This window comes from Acomys russatus, chromosome 3 (genome assembly GCF_903995435.1).
Source record: "Acomys russatus chromosome 3, mAcoRus1.1, whole genome shotgun sequence".
NCBI classification, from domain to species: domain Eukaryota; kingdom Metazoa; phylum Chordata; class Mammalia; order Rodentia; family Muridae; genus Acomys; species Acomys russatus.
The window spans coordinates 47190513-47217793 of record NC_067139.1 but is presented as its reverse complement, the minus strand read 5'-3'; the positions used below and the strand labels follow the sequence as shown (position 1 = coordinate 47217793).

General features: G+C 44.6%; 1 protein-coding gene across 12 annotated transcripts in view; it reads left to right on the top strand.

Moving 5' to 3' along the window:
* Cadps (calcium dependent secretion activator) overlaps positions 1 to 27281 on the top strand; it is a 420141-nt gene that overhangs the window by 248216 nt on the left and 144644 nt on the right. For all 12 annotated transcript variants that reach the window (XM_051139845.1, XM_051139831.1, XM_051139822.1 and 9 more), the window contains exons 7-8: positions 16048 to 16159; positions 20723 to 20862. In XM_051139845.1, the coding sequence (XP_050995802.1) occupies positions 16048 to 16159; positions 20723 to 20862 (252 nt within the window). The remainder of the gene's footprint in view (positions 1 to 16047; positions 16160 to 20722; positions 20863 to 27281) is intronic.

Here is a 27281-nt window from a genome sequence, read left to right as displayed (position 1 = left end):
TAATGTTACTTGTGGCCTGAAAAAAAAAAAATGTGTAGGCTTTCCTTTAGTAAGTTCCTTGTTCTAGTGGCTGAAATTTTCTAGGAGCCATTAAGCTCTTGAGAATTCAAGTTCACCCTTTATCCACCGGCATCATGAATAAGAAATGAGCTAAAAGGTGAGGTTCAACTTAGGCAGCAGATACCTGCGTAGAAATTCAGATATCACATAAATTATAGAGTTGATGGAATGGAGGAACAAGAGATGTTTCTCTAAAAGGGAAGGTTGAAAATGCTTCCATGTGTAGACCAAGTGTTGTCATAGCCTCTCACTTCTCACCTCTATACTGCTGCAGTGTGATAATATCTGCAGAGGGGTGACCAGCCGTGGGTGTGCTACAGGGGGGGGGGGAATCTATTTTACAAAGACAGACAATAAAAAAAAGAGTTTTTCCCCAAAACCTTAGTTTGCTTGTTCTCATGTTAAACCATGCCAAGTCATCAGCACTTCAGGAATACTGGGTTCTTACACATCTGTGTGAATATGGATGTAACAGGCATGGAGGTTCGGCTAACTCTATGTTATATGACGCACCATGTGAGTGCCGGGACTTGAACCTGGGTCCTTTAGGAAAGTAGCCAGTGCTCTTAGTTTCTGAGCCATCTCTCCAGTCCACCTCTGTGTTATATTGACTTAGACCCCTACCAGTCTTTATGCAGGAGCAGTAGTTCTGATTTTAGTCCTTTGAAGAACTACACTAATGTCCACGCTGGTTGTTGTGGACTCACATTCCTACCACTGCAGCATTCAAATCCTCTCTCCCCCTCATCCTCAGCTTCTTGGTTTATTTCCTTGCTGGTGACCATCCTGCTGGAGGTGGAACCTCAACGCAGTTTTGATTTGCACGTTCTTAGTGGCTAAGAATGTTGAGGGGTTTCTCCTCATATATTTATTGACCTTACATGCTTTCATGCATCCTTTCCTTTTATATCTGACTGTGTTTGCTATACTCAATCCGGAGCTTCGGTGCCAGCCCGTATGGTCCATGACAGCAGCATGCCTGCAATAGCTCTAAGCATAGGAGACACTTGATGCATGTTTACCAGTTCAAAAGAAATGAGTACAAAGCTTGAGACCCACCCTGAAGCAAAAAGAGGGTGCTAAAGGATGCCTGGTGGCTCCCACCACACTTTCATCGCCCGTCCAGTGAGATTCCTATCCCAGTCTCACGGCTTCCGTTGCATCCATCCTTCCCACCCATTCGAGTTGTCCTGTAGTGATGGATTCCCACACCACCACCACTGCATCAGTCTTTCTCTCCTCGGAACCACAATGCTAGTTACCCTACCATTCATTTTTCAGCTCGTTGGAGGCACCCCTGGGACATTTGTGGCACTATATTAACCTGTTTAGGTGCTCTGTGCAGTGATTGACTTGTTCAGCTGATAGTTCAGTCTCTCAAATGAACCAGGACAGAAACTCTAAGGCAGACATATGCAGTGCCTCTAAACTTCATCGTGTGGCTTATAAATGGTAGACTATCCACTCATGCTTATTTTTTAAATTTTAATTTATTATAATGTATTCAGGCTACATCCCAAATGTTATCCCCTCACTTGTATCTTCCCATTCTCACCCTCCTTCCCTCTTCCACCCTATTCCCCTCCCCTAGACCTCTGACAGAAGAAGACATCCTCTCCCATCATATGCCCACACATGGTAGTACACCTTTTCCGGGGTTACCAGGGCATCAAAACATCACAAAATCTATTAAATCAATAAAGGATCTAGTACAGGAAAGAGTGTGAGAAGGCCTGAGTTCTGGTTTAAGCGACATGGAAATCTCCTACCAAAAGAAAGAGATAAAACACACAGTGAAAATGCCAGGATACAACACCGTTGAGTGGGAATCCAGCCTGAAGCAGGCATTGGTTCCTGTTCTAACCTCCAGGCTGGCTCTGGAGCAGCCCTGGGGTTATCCTGTCCTGAAGACCTCCCTCTAGCCTGGCCTCCGAGCCAGCAAGTAGAAGCCATACAGGAATGCTACTTCTGACTCACTTTTTTTTTTTTCTGTATAATTTTACTCTTTTAGTGTTAAAGGGACATTTAAGTAAAACACACATTTTTTCCTATAAATTATGTCCAAAATTTATTCCACTTTAATAAAATTTGGACATCATAACCATATCTAGAATTTGCATTATGATAATCTATAACACAACACTGAGAAATGTTCATTAGCCTGTAAAGGAGCAGTCAGACATACAGCACAGAGTCAGAAGCAAGGAGTCAGAAGCTGCTGTGTGTGGTGCTGAGTGCTGAACACGGTTTTTGTTAACATTATGCACAAGTGTAGACTCACATCCCAGACACTGTAACACCATCCATCACTGTAAACCAATTAAGCAGAGGCCCTTCAACATGACCTTAGACTTGTACCATTATTCCTCATGGAAAATGGTGAATCCAAGTCCAACATTTAGACTTTCCCTCCATCCCACTGCCAGTGAAGAGTCAAGTTATACCTAAGTCAGACCCTCGTCTGCTTATCAGATTTTTCTTGGCATTGTTTTCTTGCTCCTTCACTCCCAGGGATAGCTGTGTTTTATGCCACCCACTGTAAAAAAGGACGGAAATGCTTCAACACCCTAAACATCATTAGCATTTGTGCCTGACACAAGCAGAAGGAGGTGGGAAAGGTCTTTCCAAACTGCTCTGAATCCTCATGGTAGACACATATTAAATTTTTAATGATGCAAATAATTCATAAAAATGCACAAATAATGATAATGGGTAATGAAATTATCATCCTCTGCTTAAAGTGATGAGACTAATGACCACAGTGCTGTGTGTTTTCTTGCATGGTTAATGGGAGGAATAAACTTGATTTTATTGTACTCATAATGAACTGACTGCCAGGAGTTTAAGCTATAGTAGTCAAGTTGAAGAGACAAAGAGTGTTTATAGGAAATTTTTTAAAGGCACATAGATTTCTTTAGGAGAGAGCAAGCTAGAATGTAATGGGAAAATAGCACAGAATGGCATATCAGAAAAGAGGTAAAGTCATGAGGCAGTGGTCAGAAGGCCATGGAGTTGTTGATTTTATAAGCTGAATATTATGTAAGGAGGGTATAAAACACTAATGGGCACAGAATTTTGATTCCCAACAAATGGCATTTTTCACTCACTCTCTCCCTCTCCCTCTCTCTCTCCCTGTACCTCTCCCTCTCCCTGTACCTCTCCCTCTCCCTTCCCCTTTCTCTCTCCTTGTCCTTAGATCTTTTGGTCGCAATGTTGGGAGACAGAAAATGGCATAAAGTCAGAGTACCCTGCTCAGTCCTGGTGCTTTCTAGACAGGGCATAGTCTGTTTTTGTTTGTTTGTTTGTTTGTTTGCATGCTTCATGAATCAAGACCAACTTTGGGTAACTTGGACAAACTGACACATATGGCTTTTATCAGATATTAAAGTGGCTACTCTGGCTTCCTGTGCCCATTAACATGAAATATCCTTTTCCACCATTTTGTCCTAAGGTGATATCTATACTTGATATTAAGGTGTGTTTCTTGAATGCATCAGAAGGGTGGATCCTATTTTCATATCCAATTGTTAGTCTGTGTCTTTTTACTGAGAAATTAAGGCCATGGATATTAAGAGTTTCCATGAGCAATATTTGTTGACTCTTGTTGTTTTGTTGACCCCCATGGTCCCCTCTGTCAAAGGCAATATGGCAGTCTCATGAAATGGGGTAGGATGTTTGGAGGTCAGCCAAAGCCCTGAATGACGAATTTTGTACCTCCCAGGAGCTGCATCTCTGTGCATCTACCTCTACTTGGACATCTGCTTGGGCAAATCCATAGATATTGGGGTCATTTGAGTGATGCTGATCTTTGTTTTGTTCTTATTGCTTGCATGTAGGTTTGGTCATGAACATCTTTGCTGTGACTAGGTCCTATGTGAGCTCTGGACCTTGGAAGTTTGAAAGACCCAAGTTGCCTGCCTTATCCCTGGGTGGTGTCAATACACTCCCTCATTAGGGAACCACTACAGTACTTGAGGCAGCCTCAGCCAAGTAGTCAAGCTGTGGTCCAGTTCTTACGCCATTGTACACTACTACGTTGATGCTTACAAAGCAGGAAAGTCATTTTGAATCCAACATATTTTATGTGGATGTTCCTTGAGTGTATCCCAGATATTTGTATCACAATGAAAAGACCTTACCGTGAGTTCTGTGACATGTGTTTTTCTCATAGAGGCAAGCCAGACAGAATAATCTAGAAAGTATAGAATAGAAACAAGGTTACTATTGCGTGATGAAGCACCATGACCAAGGCAACTTGGAGAGAAAAGGATTTATTTGGCTTATGCTTCTATATCACAACATTTTATCAAAGAAGTCAGGACAGGAACTCAAGCATGGCAGGAACCCAGAAACAGGAGCTGATGCCCACCATGGCTTTCTCAGACTACTTTTCTGTAGAATCCAGACTCACCAGCCCAAAGATGACATCACCCACAATGGCCCTCCTGGGTCAATCACTAAGTTTTAAAAATGCCCTACACCTATCTTATGAAGAAATTTTCTCAAGTGAGAGTCCCTCCTTTCAGATAACTCATTTTCTGTGTCAAGTTGATGTAAGACTAGCCAGCACGTAGAATGATGTGATTAAGTATTAGATCAGGGCTGTATCAAAGAGCTATTTTCTATTAACAAACCACCCCCAAAGACATAGTCATTGTCCTCATTCATTTATTTTTCAAGTAGTTGAGGGTGGTTGATCCGAGATAGGCTCAGCTGGATTACTCTGCTTCAAGCTGTGGACCTGGCTGTCTTTGGCGCCTTGCTTTCTGTTGAGCCCAAATCTTCTCTAAATAGTCCATTCTGAATCAAGTCTGTGGGGACAGCAGTTATCTGGAGGAAGCTTTGCTGGTGATGGCAATGGGCAGAGAAAAACAAGTCCAGTCTTCAAGAGCATCTAAAGATCATGCTTGCATCATGTCTACTGATGCTTCATTGACCCGAGAAAGTCAACATGCATAGTGACAAGGTCATCATGCAGAGATGTGTGTGATAGTCAGAAAGAGAACAAAGTAGCAGCCAGGCGGATTAAGCTGAGATTCGGGAAACAGGAAGGAAGTGCATCTCTTGGGGAAGCCAAGAGAGAATGAATTCCCCTGAACAGTTACCTTGACCTACCTCCAAACTCATTTCAGAAAGCCATCAAAAGGAGGGAAGAGGGTTGGTAGTGAACAGAAGTGTTCCAGGAGCTCAGAGATAGACATTGTAGAAACGGAGATAGTTCTTAGATTGACTCTATTGCCTTCACTGCTAAAAATTCAAAATGTAAATTCAAACTCCAATTTCATTTTTCTCAGAAAGAAAGCAAAAGCTCAGATGGTTTGGAGAGATTTGAAAGATCGGCTCATACTTTGGTGCTCTGAGTCTCTTACACTTAATTGTCACTCATCTTTGAGATGCCACTAGCTGATGATCACCACAGTCTGTCAGTAACAGGGAAGCGTCATTGAGGATAAATCTGAGAAGCATTTTTCATCTAATCCTAACAGCAGAAAGTTGAGAGATATGCCATAAACACCATTGTTTTACAGATGTTATGATGTAAATATGAAATACACATGTGTGCATGTGTGTGTGCACACACACACACAAACACACACACACAAGTTAGTATGTTAAATGTTTGTTTCTAGCCAGTGATTCTGTTTTGACAAGTTCTAGAAACTTTGGAAAACAGGGTGTAACTTAAGGAAGTAGCCTCCCTCCCCCCTCTCTCCCTCCCTCCCCTTCTCTCTTTCCCTCCCTCTTCTCTTCTCCTGCTTTCTCTCTCCCCCTCTCTTTCCCTATTTCCCATTTCCTCTCTCTCCTTGTTCTTTTTGTTCATTATGAAGTAAAAACCTCCTTTGCCACACATTTCACCACCATGACGTCCTGTCCAAGTGCTTACAATAAAACAATCATGGGCTGAACCCTCTGAGACCATGAGCCAAAAGAAACCCTTTTTTCCTTTATGTTGTTTGATTCATTGTCCCAGGGAAGGAAAGTAATTCATACAACAGAGAAGAAAACTCGACAGTGCAAGAGAATGAGAAGGCTAAGTATAGACCCAGGCTATCAAACTCCATATCCTACACTCTTGGTCCTGTAAGCCCTAGAGACAGCTCAAGCATAAGAACCAGCCTTGCAGCAGGAAAATTGGAAGTATCAGACCAGGAATTCCTACCTATAACTTTCATACTCTGAATTCTGAAGTGCCTACATTAGGGTGCTTTGGCGCAGTTACAACTTTATGGTGGTGTGCAAGCAGCATGCATTCAATGTGATCAGAAAAGACACTATCAGTTGGGGAAGGTCACCAGTGCCCAAGCCATTGATATGTTATGTACCCCTTTCCCATGACACTGGGATGGAGGGATGAGATTTGTGGCCCAGTCAGTCACTCTATCTTGAGGAAAAGCCACCAGGAAGCCATAGTATACCATGTTGCTGAGCTATAATGATATACTAGGTGCATTTTCATCTTAAACTAGTTTCAGCTTCCAAAGCATTTGCTTTGCATTGTAACCCAATGATAAGGTAAACTTCTATTGTGTAAAAGTGTTGAGAGTGTGTAAGAGGAGCTATGCAATAGTAGCAGAGATAGAAACATTAATTTAAAATGTATCAAAAGAAAACTCTATAAGTCAAATAGTCAGGCTTTTGTTTTGTTTTTTTTTTTTTTCTAACAAAATTAGTAGTGCCCTTCATACTATATAGTAAACAGACAGCCAATGCCACTTGTTAGCAAGGTCTCTTATGTTTGAGTGTTGTGTGTACTGCTTCCTCCAGCTTTGGTCAGAAATGGGATCCATTCACTGATCCCTCTGCATTGTACATGGAGCTGAACATTGGCATGCCACAATGAGAAGGGCAGGCTTGGTCTCTGTGCTCCGAAATGTGATTGATTTTCTTACTCCAGCAACCATGCCAATGGATTCTAGCTGGCAGCCAAGTGTTGTATTTTGCTCTTACCTTGAATCCTACCCATATATTTATATGTGTTGGGGATTAACAGGTAGTGACCAAGTTCCTGATGTCTGTGAGTGTGCCTGCATGAAAGTCACTGGGCTGGGTGCTGGGAGTTCAGCAATGAAGAAACCAGACAAAGACCTTGCCTCCACCCCTCCTGCCTCCCCCGCCCCGCTACTGCCACTCTTCAGTCTAGCCAAAAGAGACCAAGCTATATCCTGCTGATAAATATAGTCCCTGGAGTTCTGCCTGCCAAGGCCTCTGCTACCCAGCCCCCTACCCAACCCTCTCAACTTCCCTTTCTGGCTTTCTTCTTCCTAGCACTGGGTAGACTTGCGCTGTACATAGGAAGTCTGAAGGGTGAGACAAGAATGGTGTGTGGGTGGCTGATGCTGTCTATTTGGCTAAGCCAGGGAAGTCTTAGAGGAACAGATGTGAGGGACCCCAGTGCAAGCTGATGCTTGGATATAGTGGGACGGGACTCAGATCCTGAGAGAGGAGACCGTGCAAGAGAAATGCCAAGGAAGCAAACAAAAGGTTCCACTTCTCCACCTCACAACCACCTGCTTCCTACAGAACTCTTGCTTCCTCTGTGTACATTAAGAGGTAGCTCAGCTTCCCTATTACTCTACCTTATCACACCTTATCAATTAGTGTGTACAAGACACACCGTGATAGCACAACTGATTTCGCTTGAAGTAAGCAATCACACAGTCAGCTGAAAGGCAGGCCAAAAGATTTTTAACACGGTTGCCTCCAGGCAATTATTAACATTCCCTCTTAGCAACAGGACCAGGGCACTTTCATTCCTCAAGATGATAATCCTCTCCCATTAAAGCCCAGTTAGTTTTATGAACTGTACTAATTTAACATCTAGCTCATGTGAGCCATACACCTTGAATAAATTCAAATCCAATCTCTGTGGCATGAATTATGGCCTTATGCTTAGCATCACCATAGCAACGAATGACATCACCCTACACCCCCCGCCTCAGCCCCAGCCCCAGCACCCACACCAACCCAACCTGCATGAAATCCACTTCCCCAAGGGGCTTTATATGCCTGATGTGGGTGTGTTCTTGGCTTACATATGCATTCATAAATATTACTGTTGTCAAAGGTTTGTGGTGGATGTTTGCTGTCAGTTGGAGAGGTATATTCCCTTTGTGGCAAATGTGGGTATTTTTTGTTGTTGTTGTTCATGGGGGGGAAATTCTAATGAAAATTACTGTGTGTATTTGATTAGCAACATTTGTTGATAACATATGGTCCAAAGAGGCTTCTGCAAATAAGAGGCTTTAAATAGTAAACAGAGATGTGGCTGAGACAGAGCAGATGCTCTTGGCAAACACACAGTATGGGGGTGCTTTACCGGGGAGCTCTCTGCGCCCTGCACTCCATTTCTCCCTAGATCAAAGTGTCCATTTTCAAAGCAGTGGCACTGTGTAGTACGTTAGCAGAAATAATGGGCTGTGACTTTAGAGTCACCTCTGCCCCCTAGAATATGAATTGTCTGCTACTCGTGCTCCCTACAGGATATTAGTAATGATGTAGTGTGACCAAGTGAGTCAGCAGGTTCAAGTAGATCCCGGAGCAGCCTTTGGGCACCACATGTCAGAAATGCACTGAGTCCCATGGCCCTGGGGCACTGTGAGGTGCTGGAAAGAGAGTGCTCCATGAGAAACACAGGAGAGTAGATGGGCTCCACATGGGCTGAGCTGTCCTGGCAAGTGTGCACTTAGAGATGATCTTGTGGGTGTGCTAAGTGAGCACACCTATAAGGTACTAAGGAGAACAAGCATGGTTCCATTGCCCATTGTAACAGGGCTTGGCTTTTCTGGAAAGGACAAGGAGACATACTTCAGGCTCATGGCCATGTGACTTAAGCCAAAGCTACTTAGCTCTGTTGTGTAAAAGCCACCTTGGACAGCCAGTAGTTAAGAAGACACATGCTAATAAAACTGCCATTATGCATCAAAATTGAATTTCAACGGAGTCCTTGTGTATCGCAAAATGTAAACTTATTTCATTGCTTTCAGCTATTTGTGAAAGGGAAAACTGAGACTAGGAGGATGGTTCAGTGGGTAAGACTGCCAGCTGGCCAAGCATGAGGACCAGAATTTGGATCCAGTGAAAGGCTGACCATGCCCCCTCAGCATGTGCATCTGTAATAAGCTCGAGCAATGTGAGAAAGGGGGTGGAGATGGGAGGAGAGCTGGAAGCTGCCAGCTAGCCAGCCTAGCAGAAAGCATCATGGGAATAAGGCAGAGAGCAATGGGGCAGGACACCCTTCATCTTCCTCTAGCCTCCACTCATGCATACTCAGGCATGCACACACACACACACACACACACACACACACACACACACACACACACACATGCACACACATGTACAACACACACACATACACACATGCGCACATATAACACACATATGCATACACATAAGAATTCTTGAAATTGTAAAAGCCATTTGGGGTCATGAGCCATATATAAACAAGTAAACAGCTGGCACTGACCCACAGTCATGGCCTATATCCCTGAAGTGAAGGCTTTGTGCATTCTGTCTGCACACTATTGACTTAAACGCAATATGTGCAAAAGCTATCACCTGCCAATCCCTCCGCTAACCTTCTGGGGTCATTACTGCTCTTTGTATTATATTTTTATTTATCATACAAATAAATAAGTGTACACTGCTTATATCCCCCTTTATTCCTCCCCAACTAGTTCTATGCATATATCTACATATATCTATGTATTGTACATATGTCATATATGTGTATCTGTAACTGCTCCTGTATATATACATGCTGTATTGTATTTCCCCCTTTACTCCCTCTGTCCCCTTCACACCTTTTAGATTCTTACCTTTCCTCCCATCTTCTACTTCCCCTCACTCTCTCTTTCTCTCTCTCTCTCTCTCACTCACTTACTCACACCTACACATTATGCATATGAGAGAAAATATGGTATTTGTCTGGTTTTCTTTATGAGCTTGGATACTTTTACTTTACCTGATAATCTCAGTTCTATCTCTGTCCCTCTAAGTGACATAATCTCATTCTTCCGTATGGCTAACTAGACTCCCACTCTCTATATATGTATTTTCTTTATTGTGCTAATGGGCCTCTAGTGTTTCTACACCTTGGCTACTCTGAACAGTGCAGTAATGAACATGGATGTGTGACAATCTTTACAGGTTTATGCCCAGGTGTGCCACACCAGATCATGGCATGTTTGTTTGGAGGATGTCCTACACTGGTTTTCATAGGGCCTATAGTGCCTTACACTCAAAACAATAGTGTACAGGAGGTCCAGATCCCACAATCCTCAGCAACTGCTGTTCTTTGCTGATGCTATGACTGTGGTAAAATGGAATCTCAATCATGTATGCATATGGGCTCTCCCCAAGAAGACTGCAGCACACACAGGGACTATCATACTGATGCTGGACCTAGCAGTACACGGTGAGGTGATTTGCTTGTGGTGGGTACTTAGAAGTCACTTGCACAAAGAAGACTAATTAGGTTGTGGAGGCTAGGCACCACTCAGCTTGCTTGTCCTCCAAGTTAATGTCTTGTGCCTCCTTACAAAGGGACTTATGCAGGACAGGTGCAGGTGTCTCACCACACATGAATTCATATTTGGAGGCACAACTACAGGTGATGACTTTTCTACAGTCTTCATCATGTGCCCGTGGCTACTATAACCTGGGTGCACTTTCTAGCCTTGTTGTCACTGGCATCCACATTCTTTCCATCCCTTAGCTTTGTGAGTCAACTATTGTTTGACCTACAAGCATCCATGCCTGGCCTCCGTGAGAGCCCATCATATGCTATGCTCGGCATGCTACCAGACATCATGGGCATTCAGAGTCACTAGACCCCAAAAGACTGCCATCTCCTTAAGGAGATGAAGGCCCAGGTAAAGGAGGCTATCACAGGCTACCTCCTGTCTCATCTCCCCTGAATGTATGGTGTGATGGTTCACAGCCTGTCACCCATCCCTTTCTAGTTAATAATCAAGGATTGACTGTGTAGTGGGTGGTTTTTCACTGTTCTTGGTACAGGAAGTGGAATTTATTGAAAGTGTTGCTTGCACCCAAACACCTCCATGTGTAGAGAGGAAGACAGCTACATAGAAGTACCTGTCAGACCATTGGGCATTACTGCACTAGGACCCTGAGAGATGGAGGACTCTGGTTCAATGTTGGGGTTTTGAGATTAGAAACTCAAGAGTTTGGATCCTCTGTTGCTGATGGCCTGAGAACTTGGTCCTGTTACTTAACCTCCTCAAACCTAACTTTCTCCATCTATAAACTTATGATGCAACTGAGTGTTCTTCATGGAGCTGTCAGGGGGCTAAAGTGAGACGACCCATATAGAACACTAGGCTGAGGGTCTTGGCAAACATAAGCCTTCTGTAATTGGCAGCTTTCTTTAGCGTTTTTTGTAAGCTAGCTGAACAGGATGACAACGTTGTCACTAGTGGTAGAATCACAGAGAAAGGATACCTCATCCATTTGATTTTATTTACCTTGTGTGCAGAAGTTGAGTCAGTCAGTTAACCTTCCCAACCTTGGCTTGGGATAAATATTATCAAAATGCAGCAGTGCTCCCATTCTGGGAAAGCGTTTAAAAGGAGGTTTTCACATTAGCAGCCATAGTCAATTGCCCAGCAGGAGAAAAGGGCAGAGAAAACAAAGAGAAATAGATTAACTTACTAATGCATGGCCCACCAAAGGACCAAAGTTTATGGTGCATCTCCACCAGTTAATTTGTACATATGTCAGATGTAGTGTTGTAGAAAAGTGCATTGAACGTGGCAAATAAATCTAAAGCTGGAGTTCAAAATGATTCAGGACCCAGCAGTCTCAAATGCACCCTCCCCAGAGTTTCAGGGATAATTAATTAAAGCACCAAGAGCACAGGGAGTACATGTGATGGAGTGAAGGAAAGATGGGACAAAGCTGTGCAGAGTCAGACTACCATGGGATGCATCACAGAACCCCTGTGCCTCAGTTTCCTCATCTGTAACTATAGGTTCATAAGTGTATACATTTCACAGAATAGCAAATAGGCTTTTAAAAGGATACTGCACAAATATAACTCCTAATTCTTCTAAAATAGGTATTGTGCCTAGCATAGAGCCGTCTGGGTACCAATTATGATAAAGGAAACAGTTTTGCTTGAGCTGGAAAGAGACAACGAGTAGATATTTTTATAACTTTCCCTCGACAGGATAGAGGCATAGAACAGGTTGAGAATTAAGCCTTCTTGATAGGAGGGAGCAGGAAGTAGCCTTCGCTGAACCCAATCCTTCCTTCAGGCAGCACAGAAGGTTCTAGTCAACAGCTTGGGACAGCCCACACTCACTGCACAGCTCTTCTCCAGTCAGGCTCGCCAGGCAGGAAGATCCACTTCCTTCTAGCATTTGAAGCCTGAAGCAGGGCATCTGTGGAAACCTTTGGCTCAGGAAGCACCCAAGTTTGCTTTAGTGTTCTACTGTGGCCATCTTGCAGGCCTTGGTGGTTCCATTTGTGAAGGTGCATGTGGAATGAAGTTCCCCGAGGACTTCATTGGAGCAGAGGACATGCTGAGGAAAAGAAAATCCTTGATGTTTCACACCGTTTTAAATATGCTTACCTGTGCATGTCTGAATGTGTAAGTATGCAAGTGTATCTGTGTGTGTATTTGTGTGTGAGAGTGTATATGTCTATGTATCTGTGTGTGTGTGTGTGTGTGTGTTCGTGTCTGTGTGTCTGTGTGAGTGACGTCTCCCTGAAGAACATGTCGCTAGCCTTGATTAGAATAGACTCTCTTATTTTGCCTGCTTTACTGGGCCAGGTTACTATTTTTAAAGTCTGAGAGATAAATTGGGGTTCAGCTGTGACCTGACTGCTTGCTGTGAGCCAAACTCCCAGTAAGAAGGCGGCGCCTCTAATTATTTGAATTCCATCCAGTTATTCAGCTTCTGGGTCTCAGAAGCACCATGCTGCCCCTCAGTCTGAGTCATTTTACAGACCAACGGACAAGGCATCCTTGAGTAGCTTCAGAAGGCCAGGCAAAACGAGCTAGTGTCTATTGGACAGCCCAGGTTATCCCTGCAGCCAGGGCCGGCCCAGCTGCACAGGTGGTACAGGCCTGAAATCCAGCCCCCGGGGAGGCTAATGCAGGAAAGGCTTCCTCATGCCAAAGGCCACCCTGGGCCACAAATGAATTCATTATCAGCCGGAGCAAATCAGTATGAAACTCTGTTTCAAGAGAAAAGTAAGGGGACAATTTGGGGTCTAGTTCAGCGGTAGAATACTCGCCCAGCTTGTGTGAAACCCTGGTTCAATCCCCAGCCCAGAAGAGACCAAGTGGAGAAGAGGAGGGGGAGGGGCAGGCCTTAGGGCAGGACATGCTTGGGTAGCAGCAGTGGCAATGTGGAATCGGTCTCTGCTATAAGCCATGAGTCTCTCAAGAAAAAGCACCAGACAAGCCAGGCCCAGCTGAGGTGAATGTTGGCCTGGTTATTGAGGGAGCTGGAGTAGCCATGCTTTGTAGGAGGTGCTTGATAAGTATGTGTTGGGTGGATGACACACTATAGAAACGTACTACTGTTACTATACATTTTCCTATTTGGGGAATAGAAAGACAGCCAGAGTTTATTGGGGTCTCATTGTGTCCCAAGCCTGCGGCTATTACAACGACCATTACCATGTTTGAGGGACCTCAAGTACTGGGATGCTAGTTAGCTCGGCCCAAACCTTACAGTTTGTATGAGACTCAGCCAGGATTTAAGCAGGAATGTTCTGGTTCATTTTGTCAGGGCATCTTTGCTAGGACAGATTCTCTCATCCCGGGTCTTTACGAAGGTGCTAGGAACCACAGCCGGAAGTTCCTGGTTGGATGTGTGTGGCTTGGCTGTCTTGTTGAAGCCTGTTTCTTTTTGGTCCATCCTACCCTACTCTGTATCCTCTCCTTGACCTTCCGGTGGCCTGCTTCATGCTCTTCTGTCTCCAGGACACATGTTCTTCCTTGCCATTACCCTGGTGATGGCCTGTGACACCTAGGCTCTCTGTTCCTTAGTTCAGTTCATGGAATCTGAGGCTAACAGTCAGGTTTTTCACAGTTTTATGAAAGAAGAAATAAAAGCAACAGTAGGCACAGGGTAAAACATGAAACCCCATAATAGTCAAACAAACAAACGCCCATGAGGACTGAGAAGATAACCCATCCTTTCAGCACTTACTGTTCTTGAAAAGGACCCAGGTTCATTTCCCAGTGCTTACACAGCAGTTCACAACCATCCTTAGCTCAGTTCCAACAGCTCCAACTCCCCCTCTGGCTTCTGTCCACACCCAGCACCTATGCAGCAGACATACTGGCATGCAGGCAAATCACTCACACACAAGACAAAAATAAATTACTCTTTTAAAAGAACACTAGCAAAATAATAATGACCAAATAGGCCAGAGAAAAGGCATGAATCAATGCCCTGTGCAAAGTCAAGTTTATGCCCTTGGTTTATACTCAACTCCAGATAGAGGACAGTCTTGTCTTTATGTGAAATACCTGAGGAGTGGGTATTGCAGACCTTGAGAGTGTTCACCGCTGTATACATAAGTGAGGAAGGTATTTCCTGATGAAGAACCATCTCTCGTTTATGTGTCTATCCCAAGGACATAATCAGAAGCAAGTTCTTTAAGTACTTTCTATCCAACTCAGTTGCTATGGTTGACTAATAGGTACATAAGCAACACTGTATTAGACAGTGTAACACTAGTCACTAAAACCAAATTTTAACAAATGCCTCACAGGATGGGAAATTAGTTACATAATGCAAACACAATCTGTAGATAAAAAGCTGTTGTCTGTACTATGTCCTGGCCCTGTAAAGGACCATATATTTGATATTATTTGTTCATTCAAAACTGTTTTCTCCATGCCTCTACGCTACGTTGTAAGGGGTAGACTATAAATGAACAGAGCCCCTGTGCCCAAGAGCTGAAAGAATATAAGAAAGGTCTCAAGTTGGCAACCAGGAGTGAGTCCATTAACCAGGCGTCACTGGGCATTGGATGCATAATGCACAGCTTAGACTGAGCAGATGAGACGTGGTCTCTCTGAAGGTGACATTTAGGCCTGATGCCTGAAAAGACAGTGAAGAGTAAAGAAACATCGCCACCTGAAAAAAACAGTGCAGGTGACAGGCAGGCCAAAGGTAGCAATGTCAAGAGCTCTATTAAGGGAGCAGGTGAGAGGGAGGACGCTGTGAAGGCTCAAAGATGCACCTTGGCACTGTCCTGGGGGTGACATGTAAGAGTAGGGCAGGCTCATTGCACATGGTGACAGGTCCACAAGGTACTCTATTTGCACCTGCATGATGAATGGAGGTAGGGTCTCTGAGCATGACAACAGGTAAATAACAAAACCACATCTGAGGAGCCACTCTCCCATGGGAGCCAGGCCTGTTGCTCCACCCACATGCTGGATAAATCAAACTCTCTTCTGGGGCTGAGCCTTGGCTACCTGCAAACTGCAAGCAGGAAAGAACATCCTAGCCTTCCATCTTGCAGAACTTCTCAGTCCTGTTTTCCACTTCTCCTGGGGAGCAGCTCCCACCTGTGCCCCATGGCTGCTGAAGTCCTTCTATAAGACCAGGTGTTAGCCTCGTCTCACATTCCAAACTTCCATGGTCCACAAAGCAGGTGTTCCAGGGCCAAGTCGAAAGGCTGGTCAATGCATTCTGCTGTTTGCAGAGGACAGAGCAACAGTGGGAAACTCTGGCTTCCTCTGGTGCTGACTGCAAGGCATTCTGGGAAGGTCCATTGCCCATGGCCAGCTTCAAGAGCATCTGCTTGTATTAATCTCACTAGTTAATCAATACTTCCTGTCACTCTGGCAGCTCTAGGAGTAGGTGGGGGTCACTGGGAGTGGGTGTGACCATCTATGCTGCTTTGGGTTAACCCTGCGTTTGCTCTTCATGGGGAGACAGGGAAGAGCTACCTGAGGTGTACCTGCCTAGACTGACTCTGACTTTCTCTCCACAGCTGGGGCACCCAAGGCGACTTCTCCACAACCCACGCACTGCCAGCTGTTAAAGTAAAGCTATTCACAGAGAGCACTGGTGTCCTGGCCTTGGAAGACAAGGAGCTTGGGCGGGTGAGTGCTCCCTCCGGCAAGGGGCATGTGACAGAACACAGAGTGGGTATCTGTGGTGCCTTTCCAGCCCTTGAGGGGCCTACATTTGGGTTAGCTGTGAGACCTTGAATCAGTCTCTCCACCCTGCACCACAGTATCTCCTCCACAAACTCTGGCTAAGGAGAGTGTGAGTCAGAAGACAGGCTGGGGAGACTCCACACCATCACACTGAAGTACTATTTATAACAAAGATGTGCAATGCTGCTGACTAGCTTAACATGAAATTCATTGGTTTTTAACCATCTAACCTCCTGGCAACATTAAAATCAACAAAATGAGGTAAAAGAGGAACAAAAAGAAATTAATTTGCATTTTAAGAGAGACATTCAGAATATAAATAATTAAAATGTTCTGCTCACCCACGTGTGGAGAACATTATGTAAATGACATGGCCGAGTCTCCCTTTTCGGGGTACTCTGGGTGGCAGACCCACAAGCTGGGGTATCAGTGAACTAACTGACTGATCCATTAATCAACCTCAAGGAAAGCCCTCTTGCCTGCCCTGGAGATATGCCCACAGTGCCATCCACTGAGCTATCACACCTAGGTGTGGATGAGGTCAACTGTAAGCAGGTTTTTGTTTTGTTTTGTTTTATGTCTGCCAATATCAGGCGGGAGCACTAGAGAGGCAGGCAGGCTGCAGGGTCCTCGGGAAGTCACGTGCCAGTGAGAAGGCGTGGTGGGAGAGAATAGACATTCTTCCCTCCAAAGCCAGTTTCATGCAGATAATTCTGCTTAGGGTGGTTAAACCAGTGACCGCTGTGACTTCTCTGGTAGAAATGAGACAGACAGTTTCTGTGGTATGTGAGAAACTTGTGCAGACCTACTGAGTCGTGGGGAGCCCAGCGACCCCAGTTGCCAGCCAGTCGGGTGCTGTCCTGGGGGTGTTATGAGACTCAGCCCTTCAGGGACTTGGCAAGTGTCCCCCCAAGGCAGAGTCTACAGGGATGAAGTAAACGCATCAGGAAAGGAATGCTGGCAGCCCACCAGTCATCTTCGCGCTACATTGCCCCAGTGGAGAAATAAAGCAAGACTCTGCTGGGGTGATGGAGGCCTCAAGCTTGCTGCCATCCACACAGGTTCTCGCTTCTAGGTGCCTGGACACATGCTTTTTCTTCCTTTATGCCTCAGAAGCTCTGCGCTGACTCCTTAGCGCAGGCCAGCCTGGCTCTCTGCAGACCGACCATGAGCTTCTGGTCCAGCGCCCTCTACAGGCCATAGCTCTGAAGGTGGCAGGGCCAGGACATCCTTTTCAAGTGCCGCCATTCTGTACATCACATAGATAGTACACTGATGAGCTAATTCTAGTAGGCTGAGCAGAGCCCCCCCTCCAGAGTCCTGGGGTTAGCGTCATCCCTTCAGGCATTAGTTTATTCCATCTGTGGTATGTCTCATACACGTACCATTTTAAAAATAAACATATCTTTTTGTGTGATGTGTTTTTTGGTTTGGGTTTTTGGTTTTATTTTGTTTTATTGTGACAGGGTTTATCTGTGTGGCCTTGGCTGTCCTGGACTCACTTTGTAGACCAGGCTGGCCTTGAACTCACAGAGATCTGCCTGCCTCTGCCTCTTCAAGAGCTAGGAGTACAGACGTGCACTACTGCACCTGGCTCAGATATTTTTTTTAATTTTTTATATACTCTAAATAATAATAATAATAATTCCTTAAGGTAGAAGGACACCCAAGACATTGTTCACCCCAAGCTCCAGACCTCCAGAGTGTCTTATAGGAATGATTTATACATTTTCCCACAGTTTTACCCAAATGAACCCTCCATAAGTGAACAAAAGACTCAGAGAGATCATGATATATATGATTTAATATGAGTATATGTCCCTCTTTTAATGAAACAGGTACAAGATATCCATATCCACATTGGTTGAATGATTGGTTTGAAAATTAGTTCATTGTAGCCCATACTAACCTGTGTCCTTTTGCATGGCTGTATAGTATTCCATTGTGTATGTAAGTTTGATTTAACAGGTCTTCCAGTGATGATTATTTAGGATAATTCATCTCTTTAAGTCTAAACAATGCTTTACTGCATTTCCTTAACTATATTTATTTGCATGTACTTATATTCCTATAAGATAAATTTCCTGAAAACTATTTTGCTGGTCAAAATTTGAATTTTGGCAGAGACTGCCAAATTTTTTACATGCTGTTATATACTTGCACAAGCAGTGTGAGGATGCCTGTCCCCACACACTCGCTAACACAGTGAGGTTAACAAACGTATCCAATACATGCAATCTTTAACCTCCAACACTTAGACAGCGCACAGGTATAAAAGCCAGACATTACAGTGCAATGTGGGAAGCACACAGCAAGGGGCGGACTCTCTGTGAAGTGGGGATGTCTTTCCTGGGGGATGTAAACAGGTAGGGAGAGAGGAATAGGCTCAGGCCAGAGATCAGGCCAGGCTGCCCTGGTACCCACGCCTGGAGGAGAAGCCCTGATTGCTAGAGTGCAATCAGGTTATATCTGCCAGTTCATAGCCCCACATCAAAGCACAGCACATGTGACCTCCGCTAAGACAACAGAGTGTTCACGCACCAGCCTGGTACACCCAGGTGAGATGACAGGTCAGCCTGGCTCTCACACAGTCAGAAAGGCCCTCAACCTCCCAAGGAACCATCCTGAGGATGACAGGCTGCAGGTGGAAATGGAAGAATTGCTGGGACCCCACCTCTTCTACTCTGCAGAGCCCTCACCCGAGGGTGACTACAATCAAACTCAATAGAAGGCTTTGTGGAATGGCCAGTAATGATGTGGCTATTTGCATTGTGAATGGACACCATATTGCCAATGGGAACTGCACCCAGGAGCCATACAGTAGAGGGCTGTTAATGAGCACTGGTGCACAGGGTGCTGGTCCCGCTTTTACTTTACCAAGCAAGCAGGAGCAGAAGGTAGCCAAGGACCTTCCTGACATGGGCCTGACCATTGTGCTATTTGCTGTGGGCCAGGATGCTCCTCCTGGCTCCCTCTCCTCTCCCAACACACTGACTAAGGATACAGCATCCACTGTGCTAGATGGACAGCTCCTTCTCTCTGTCTTCAAACAAGGGCAAAGATGCAGTTAGAGTTATAAAAATCCACTGTAGAGACTAGTGAGATGGCTCAGCAGGCCAGGCAAAGGCATTGCAACCAAACCTGATCCCCTGAGTTCAATCATTAGGACTCACTTGGTGGGAGAAGAGAACTGACTTCCGTGGGGTTTTTTTCCTCTGACCTATGCATGTGCATGCACACACACACACACACACACACACACACACACACTGTGGAATACAAGGTCACATATTCATGCACTAACATAAATAAATATAATTTTAAACATGTTTCAAGGAGTTCTCGAGGGCTGGAGAGATAGTTGAGAGCAAACGCTCTCAGTACCAGCTTACAGATTTCACTAGCAAGTTGAGTCCTTGCAAACAGCAAGCAAATGCTGGGTCATGCCTGGCCTACTAGCATTATATCTTCAGTCAGAACACCAGGCATGAGGTGATGGAGGCCTCACAATTTACCTGCACAGCACTCGTCCCTAAAGATAGCTGAGTACCTCAATGTCTAGCGAAGTGCCACCGTCACTGAGCACCCTATGTGTAAGACTTGTGGCTTTGAGTGTGTACTAATACAAAAGCAACAAATATACAGTTCTATGTGGTATTATCTATGTGGTATTAACTGATAAAAACTAGTTTCTAGCAGGAAAGTATGATGGAACCCATGGTGGCCTCCTAACGTTGCCTCCACCCTCCAAACCCTAGATATCTGAGGCAGCATGACCACAGCAAACTGTGTCTGACATGCTGCCAAGAACCATTTTTCAAAGCAAAGGCTGCTTCATGCTCTTTACCCCCAAAGCAAAATGAGGAGCTAGAAGAGGAAAATCCCATTCCAGGTATTACTGACCAGTGACCACATGGGGCCCTCCATAAGTCTCTTCCCCTGTCTAGGTCTCTTGTTTCTCACTCTTCTGTCTTCCCCAACAGGCTTTGAGCTTCTCTCCTCTTCTAATGGCAAAAGGTCTAGGAAATAGAAAGGAGAAGAGGGACCTTAGAGCTGTCTGTGACAAACGTACATTTCTTGTGGAGCAGCTGTCATGGTTGATGAGGGATGGCAGTGTTCTCCCTCTCAGGTTACCCTAGGACTTGTGGATCTTACAAAAACCAAAGCAGGATTACAAACTTACCCTCCTGCTCCTACAAACTTAGCCAGTGAGAGAACGAAGGAGGAGAGAGGACATTTTTTGTCCATAGATGTGACTGTGTGCTCTGAGCCAGCCAAGGTTAACAGAGGAGCAAACTTAGTCAGTGAGAGAATGAAGGAGGAGAGAGGACATTTTTGTCTGTAGATGTGACTGTGTGCTCTGAGCCAGTCAGGCTCAACAGAGGGGTTTCGGCAATGGAGCATGGGTTAGCTGTTGCACGCCTTCACATCAAAGTGTTGAATCCAAAAAACATGGCTGTGTGTTGCTTCTACTTTCTGACGGAAGTGTATGACTTTTCGTTACAGGTTATCCTCCATCCCACCCCGAACAGCCCCAAACAATCTGAGTGGCACAAAATGACAGTCTCCAAAAACTGCCCAGATCAAGACCTCAAAATCAAACTTGCTGTCCGAATGGATAAGCCTCAAAACATGAAGCACTCTGGGTAAGAATTTCTTTCCCAATTGGTGATACATGTGCACCCATTTCTAGAGACAAAAAAAAAAAAAAAAAAATGGAACAGAAGAGGGGAACACACCTCTGGTAGACCACTTGTCTGGCATGCATACAGCTCAGTTTTGGATCCCTAGAAGTGGAGAGATGAATTAGGCAAAACACAAAGGGATTCGGAGAACTTCATGGAAGAAGCTGGGAAGTGCCTGCGAGCAGCTATTAAGGTACATGGTGCTGTCAGTTCCCACGGGCTCTTTCAGCTGCAATCACTGAATTTTCATTTATACCATCAAGAGATTAACTCACTCTCCCTCTAAGAGGACTCCCGAAACAGTTAAAACTTGGCCGAGTGTGCTGGGGCTTGTGCTTTGGAAGTCTTCTAGGTTCTGTGTTCTTGCCAGATGCCTGAGGTATCCCTGCTAAATTACCTTTTAAGATGTGATCCTTTGCAGAGGAGCATGGCCATACAATTTTGAAGAGGGAAGAGTCTAGACAGCAGAGGAAACTGGGCTCTTTGTCAAATTCTGTGTAGGCACCATTTATCAACTGCCTGTTGTTATCCATGGCCTCCTAGTGACAAGAAAGCTTTCCTCTGCTCCCTTGAAAACTCAAGGCTTTGGATATGGGCTGGAGGTCTATGGAAGTGGGAAATCTGGTGACAAGCGATAATCAGCAATAGAGGCCAGTTGAAAAGAGGGCTGACAGATACCCAAATTAACAACCAGGATAGGAAGCTGACATCCTTGCAGACTGGCAGAGCCTACATCATATAGCCAGTGCCTGGAGCGATGCCTTTCAAAGCCTGCTCATGCCCTGGACACCAGTTCTTAAACACCACTCCTGCCTTAGGCTTGTAGAAGTTACACAACATGTTGTTGAAACCAGGCCACTCCCAAAGCCAGAGGTGGGACTGAAGTGTGAGAGTGTGTGAGAACCAATACCAACTACTTATACATTTAGTCCCTACTCAGCCATCACCAGTGATTGCAGCCAACTTTTCCTCATTTCACTTGGTATTTTATCAAATGGATATGGCACGAGTTCAAAGTCAACCTGGGCTCTGTGCTAAGATCGAAGAAGAAGAAGAAGAAGAGGAAGAAGAAGAAGAAGAAGAAGAAGAAGAAGAAGAAGAAGAAGAAGAAGAAGAAGAAGAAGGAAGAGGAGGAGGAATAGGAGGAGGAGGTGTTGAGGAAATGGCTGTATCAATACAGTGTTTGCTATGCAAGCAAGCATGACCATATCTTGAGAGAGAATTTAGCAGAAACCACTGCACATGGCAATGCTTGTCTGCAGTCCCAAAACTGGAGGGGCAGAGGCAGGTAGATTCCCGGAGCTCATTGCTCAGTCAGTCTAGTCAACTGGGTGAGTTTACAAGTCCATCGTGAGAAGCTGTCTCAAAAATAATGTGGAGAATGATTGAGGAAGATGCCACTTGCAAACACAGAGAGAGGGGCTGGGGAGGCATGCAGGTGGTACTTGCATGCACACATGTGTGTACCAACACAAACATGTATAATACATGCATATACAGGGGCATGTTTCCGAGATCAGCTTTTCCTCCTCCCTTCCTCACTCCTGGTACATTTTTCAGAAATATGAAGAAAAAATTCCCCAATATCCCTTTTCCCTCCAAGCTTCGTATCACATGGTCTTAGTTTAAAGATAAAAGAGTTGAGGATTGGTGGGTTCCTGTAGTATTTGAGGAAATACCCTCCATCTTTAGCACAACACTGACTCATAACCAGTAAATATCTGAGACAGGAACCAGAGTGAGTAAGCAGGATGGAGGAGGGAAACAGAAGAATGAAGGGGGGGGGGCAACCAGAGCAAGGAAGCGTGCAGAAGAACTATCCTCACATGACCTTTAAAACGTCCTTGGAGGAGTTAGTGTCTCAGCCTATGGGCCAGACTTCTTTGATTCCCTCTTCACTCTGTCACGGTATTATTCTGTGCATTAGACAAACCCCAGTTTCCCACATTCTCCTCATTTGCTCTGTAGAGAGAGATCTACACGATTTAGATTCAGGAACTTTTCTGTGGACTCACTGTGTGCTAGCATACCGTAGGCGACCTTCACAGTATGAGTGATGGAAGAGATATTTATCTTATGTTTGCCAAGTTCCCAAATGACTGCATCACTAGATTGCCATTCGAAAATTATTCCTACCAAGAAATATACTAAGAGAGTCTAGATCAGCTTCAAAGAGTGAGCAAAAGGTACATTGATATCAAGTCAGACCCAGCATGTCCCAAATCGGGGCAAACAACCTTAGCTGCATAAGAAATGATTCAGGAAAAGTACAAGTGTTTCTGAAGGGAGCTGGGGGAGATGGCTTGTTTTGTATGGTACTTGTGCCAGTACAAAGACTTGAGTTCATTGCCATTGTCCACCTGATCAGGTTGGGTGTGGTGGCACACAGTGGTAATCTCTGCACTGAGGAGGTAGGGACAGCAGGGTCTCTGGAACCTGGTGAGCTGCAAGCCAATGACAGCACCTGAGAAATGGCATCTAAGGTTGATATCTGGACTCCAAAGGCCCACACATCTCATGCATGTGCACACAGATACACATGAACAAGCACAATGTTTGTGGACGTTTTTTCCAAGGAGGATTGAGGCCTATAGTATAGCGAAGACAGATAAAAAAGCAGAGTGAGGTCACAGCTTAAATAATGGGGGAGGGGGCAGGCAAGGAGCCTTGAAGGTACAGCTGAGATTCATGTTGTAGGTGCTTTAGCGTGTGAACAGAAAGTCAGTGACCCTGGGAATTCTCTTTGATTGGGTGTTGTGATTTCAAGAATGAGCCCTTGGGCCATCCAGAATAACTCTATGGAGCTGAATCTAAATGCCAGGGGGTTAAAATCAACACAATTGTTGGTTGGTTGGTTACTTGGTTGGTTGGTTGGTTATTTGATTGATTGGTTATTTGGTTGATTGGTTGGTTGGTTTTGAGCATTAGCAACCAGGAGTGCTTGAGAATTAGCTACTCTGCTGATTTTCTAGCTTCTCATCCCCTTCCTTTACATCTCTCCCTCCATTTTATCTCTGAAAGAGCCCTATAGAAAGTAGAAGGTACCAGCAACCTGTCTTAACAGATGGCCAGATATTCAGACCGACAACCTTGACATTTCTCATAATTTCTTACCTCAAGCATGGTCTCCCATTCAATCTCTTCTGCTCTGTTTTGAAGCTGAATCTTGACTCCAACTCCTTGTGCTACTTCTCTTCTCTGCTGGACTCCAAGCCTCCCTTCCTTTTTGCCTTCACTTGTTGCTCATCCTTTGCCTCCCTGTAATCTTTTCCATCCTGTCTTTTAAAACTTGGTCCTGTCACTCAAGTGTTAGAAAACACCCAGCAAACTTCCATCTCACTCAGAGCAAGGCCCTACCAATGTGACCTTGAACACTCCTGCAACCACATTGGCCTTCTTTGTCCTTGGAGGAATGCAAGCTATCTCAGGGCCCTTGTACCCTCCTGCCCATCCAGCTTACTTGGCATGCCTCTGTGCCTTGTGGGAAAGTCTGTCTTTACTTTCCTGAGCATCTTAATGCCCCATTCTCCTCCTCTTCCCACTCCATCTTGCTTTCATCATAAAATAACATCCTGCATGATATAATACATGGATTTCTTTGTTCATTTGTTTATGTCAGCTCCTTTCCAGAAGGCCACTTTTCTTCTTCAGTCATAGTACTTAGCACAGGACATAAGTTTTATAAAAAGCCTTATATATTATTTGGAATCCCAGTTTACAGATGGAGAAACTGAGGCTCATCATGATGAAAACACTACTGAATCCAAGTAAGCGCTGAAGCTGGCCTTAGACTCTTGTTCAGTTCAGTCCCAACTGAAAATCTGAGCCTTGGTTAACTCAGCTCAGGGTTTATCCTGGGGGCCACTGAGGCCAGCAAGAATGACTCACAGCATAAGAACACTGCGACCATCAGGGATAACCCAAGGCATCTCTCTGTCCACTCTGTTTTAGTATGGCCATGTGGGGGTTTAAAACACTCAGCCATTAACATGGCCCCTTCCTTTTCCATCTTCTTGCACGGGCCAACATGTTCTTCAAATCTATCACAGCCCTTTGCTACCCACAGGTCCACGCAGTGCCTGGTGTTTCTTTTGGCACAAGATCTCTACCACACTGCCGGGATGGGCTGATGGAGTGCCTGTGGGACTCTGTTTTTTGCTTGACTCCTTTGTTCATACCTTACATCATTAGGCTGGGGTGTTTGGTACTGCTTAGGTGTTGTGTAGCCTAACTGCACTTTCCTCTCTATCTCTGTCTCTCTGTCTCTGTGTCTGCCTCTTTGACTCTGTGCATTTCTGCTTTTCTCCCTACCTCTCTTTGTGTCTCTCTGTCTCCTGTGTCTGTGTCTCTGTTTCTCTCTGTCTGTCTGTCTCTCTGTCTGTCTGTCTGTCTGTCTCTCTCTCTCTCTCTCTCTCTCTCTCTCTCTCTCTCTCTCTCTCTCTCTCTCTCTCTCTCTCTCTCTTTCTCTGTGTGTTCTCTCTGTCATGTGTGTGTGCGGTGTGTGATGTGTGATGGTGTCTTGTGTGTGTGTGTGTGTGTGTGTGTGTGTGTGTGTGTGTGTGTTTGAGACAGTCTCTTTTATACCCCAGACTGCTCTGGAACCCATTGTGTAGCCAAAGATGGTCTTGGGTCTCTGCTCTCTGTGCTCCATCTCTGGATTACAGGTACACACAAGCACACCCACTCAGTGCGGGACAGACTGGGATCTAGGGCTTTGGACACACCAGATAAGCACTGAGCCAATTAAAACATTCCCAGCCTTCCTTGCTAATTTCCTATCAGTGTCTTGGTCATATCAAAACCTCTGGCTACAGCCTTAGCTTTGTTTTCCTTGCATTTCTGTTTAGTTTTTCTCAGTGCATGCTAAAGGTTTTTAAAGTAGATACAGAAAATTCAAAATTATTATGTCTTCTTAGTGAAGTAACTCCCCCATCACTACAGAGCCATCTTCTGTCTGTCTGTGCCAATATGTTTTGCCTTGAGGTTTACTTTCTATGATAATAATGTGGATACTACAGCATTTTAGAGAAAATTGCTATTAGCAAGGCACATCCTTTTATAGCATTCTGGTTTTAATTTACTTTTGTCTTTAAAGTGCATTTCTTGCTGGGTGTGGTGAAACAAATCTACAATCTTAACATTTAAGAGCTGGAGGCAGAAAAATAGAGATCTCTAGGCTAGCCTGGGCTATAAAATGAAACGGTATCTCTTAAACACTGAATGAGTAAGCAGTATAAATGAATGGCACTTCTCATTGGCAGTACAGAATGAGGTCTGGATCTTAATTTTAAGCTGAGTCTCTTTGCTTTTTAACTGACATGTTAGCCTATTTAAATGTACTATGATAATGGATATGGCAAAGTTTAAATTTACCATTCTGCTATTTGTTACCTTTTTAATGCATATATATATGAGATGGAGAAAAAGAGAGAGAAGAGGTAGAATGAGGAAGAGGGAGGGGAGAAAGAGAGAGAGAGAGAGAGAGAAAGAGAGAGAGAGAACATATATAAAACATATATGACACAGGATGCACATAGTGGAGGTCAGTGAACTACTTTTGGGAGTTAGTTCTTTCCTTCTGCCTGGCATCTTAGTCATCAGGCTGATATATAGCAAAGGTTTTTGATGGCTGAACCATCTCATTACCCTCAGTTGCCATCTTGATATTTTTTCTCTTTAACATAGCTACTCTTTGTGTCCTTGTTTTCTCAGCCTTTTTCTTTTTCTGGCTCTTTTTGGATTGGCTGAATTTTTTAGGATTGTATGCTACCTTCTTTATTGTACATGTTCTCTTAGTAATGTGAAATGGCAACGGATAGTTTAGGCACTAGGTACCAGCTACGGACAAGGCATCTAGCTGCTCTGTGCTTCCTGCCACACATATCAAATAAGATCAAAATGACCCTGGCCTCCTGGAACTATTGTAAACTTTAAAAGGGTTACCAAATGTAGAACATGTATATAGAACAAGTTTTGAAGCATGGTGTAAGATTAACTACACAAAAGAAATGATGATGATGGTGGTGGTGGTGATGGTAGAGGTAGGGGTGGGGGTACTGATGGTGGTGGTAGAGGTGTGGTAGTGGTAATGGTGGGGGAGTAGTGACAATAGTGGTGTTGATGGTGGTAGAGGAGGAGGTGGTGGTAGAGGTAGTGGTAGTGGTCATACCTGCTGCTTGCTTTCATTCTTTTAGAGGGAAGGTGTTTTATTTTGATTCAGCGTCTCACTATATAGCACTAGCTGACCTGGAACTCATTGCATAGACCTGGTTGGCCTTGACTCACAAAGATTAGCTGCTTCTGCCCTTTCATCCATTCCCTGGACCTTACCCCAGCCCCATACTTCCTCCCACTGGAACATTTTCAAGCCCTTCCAGCCT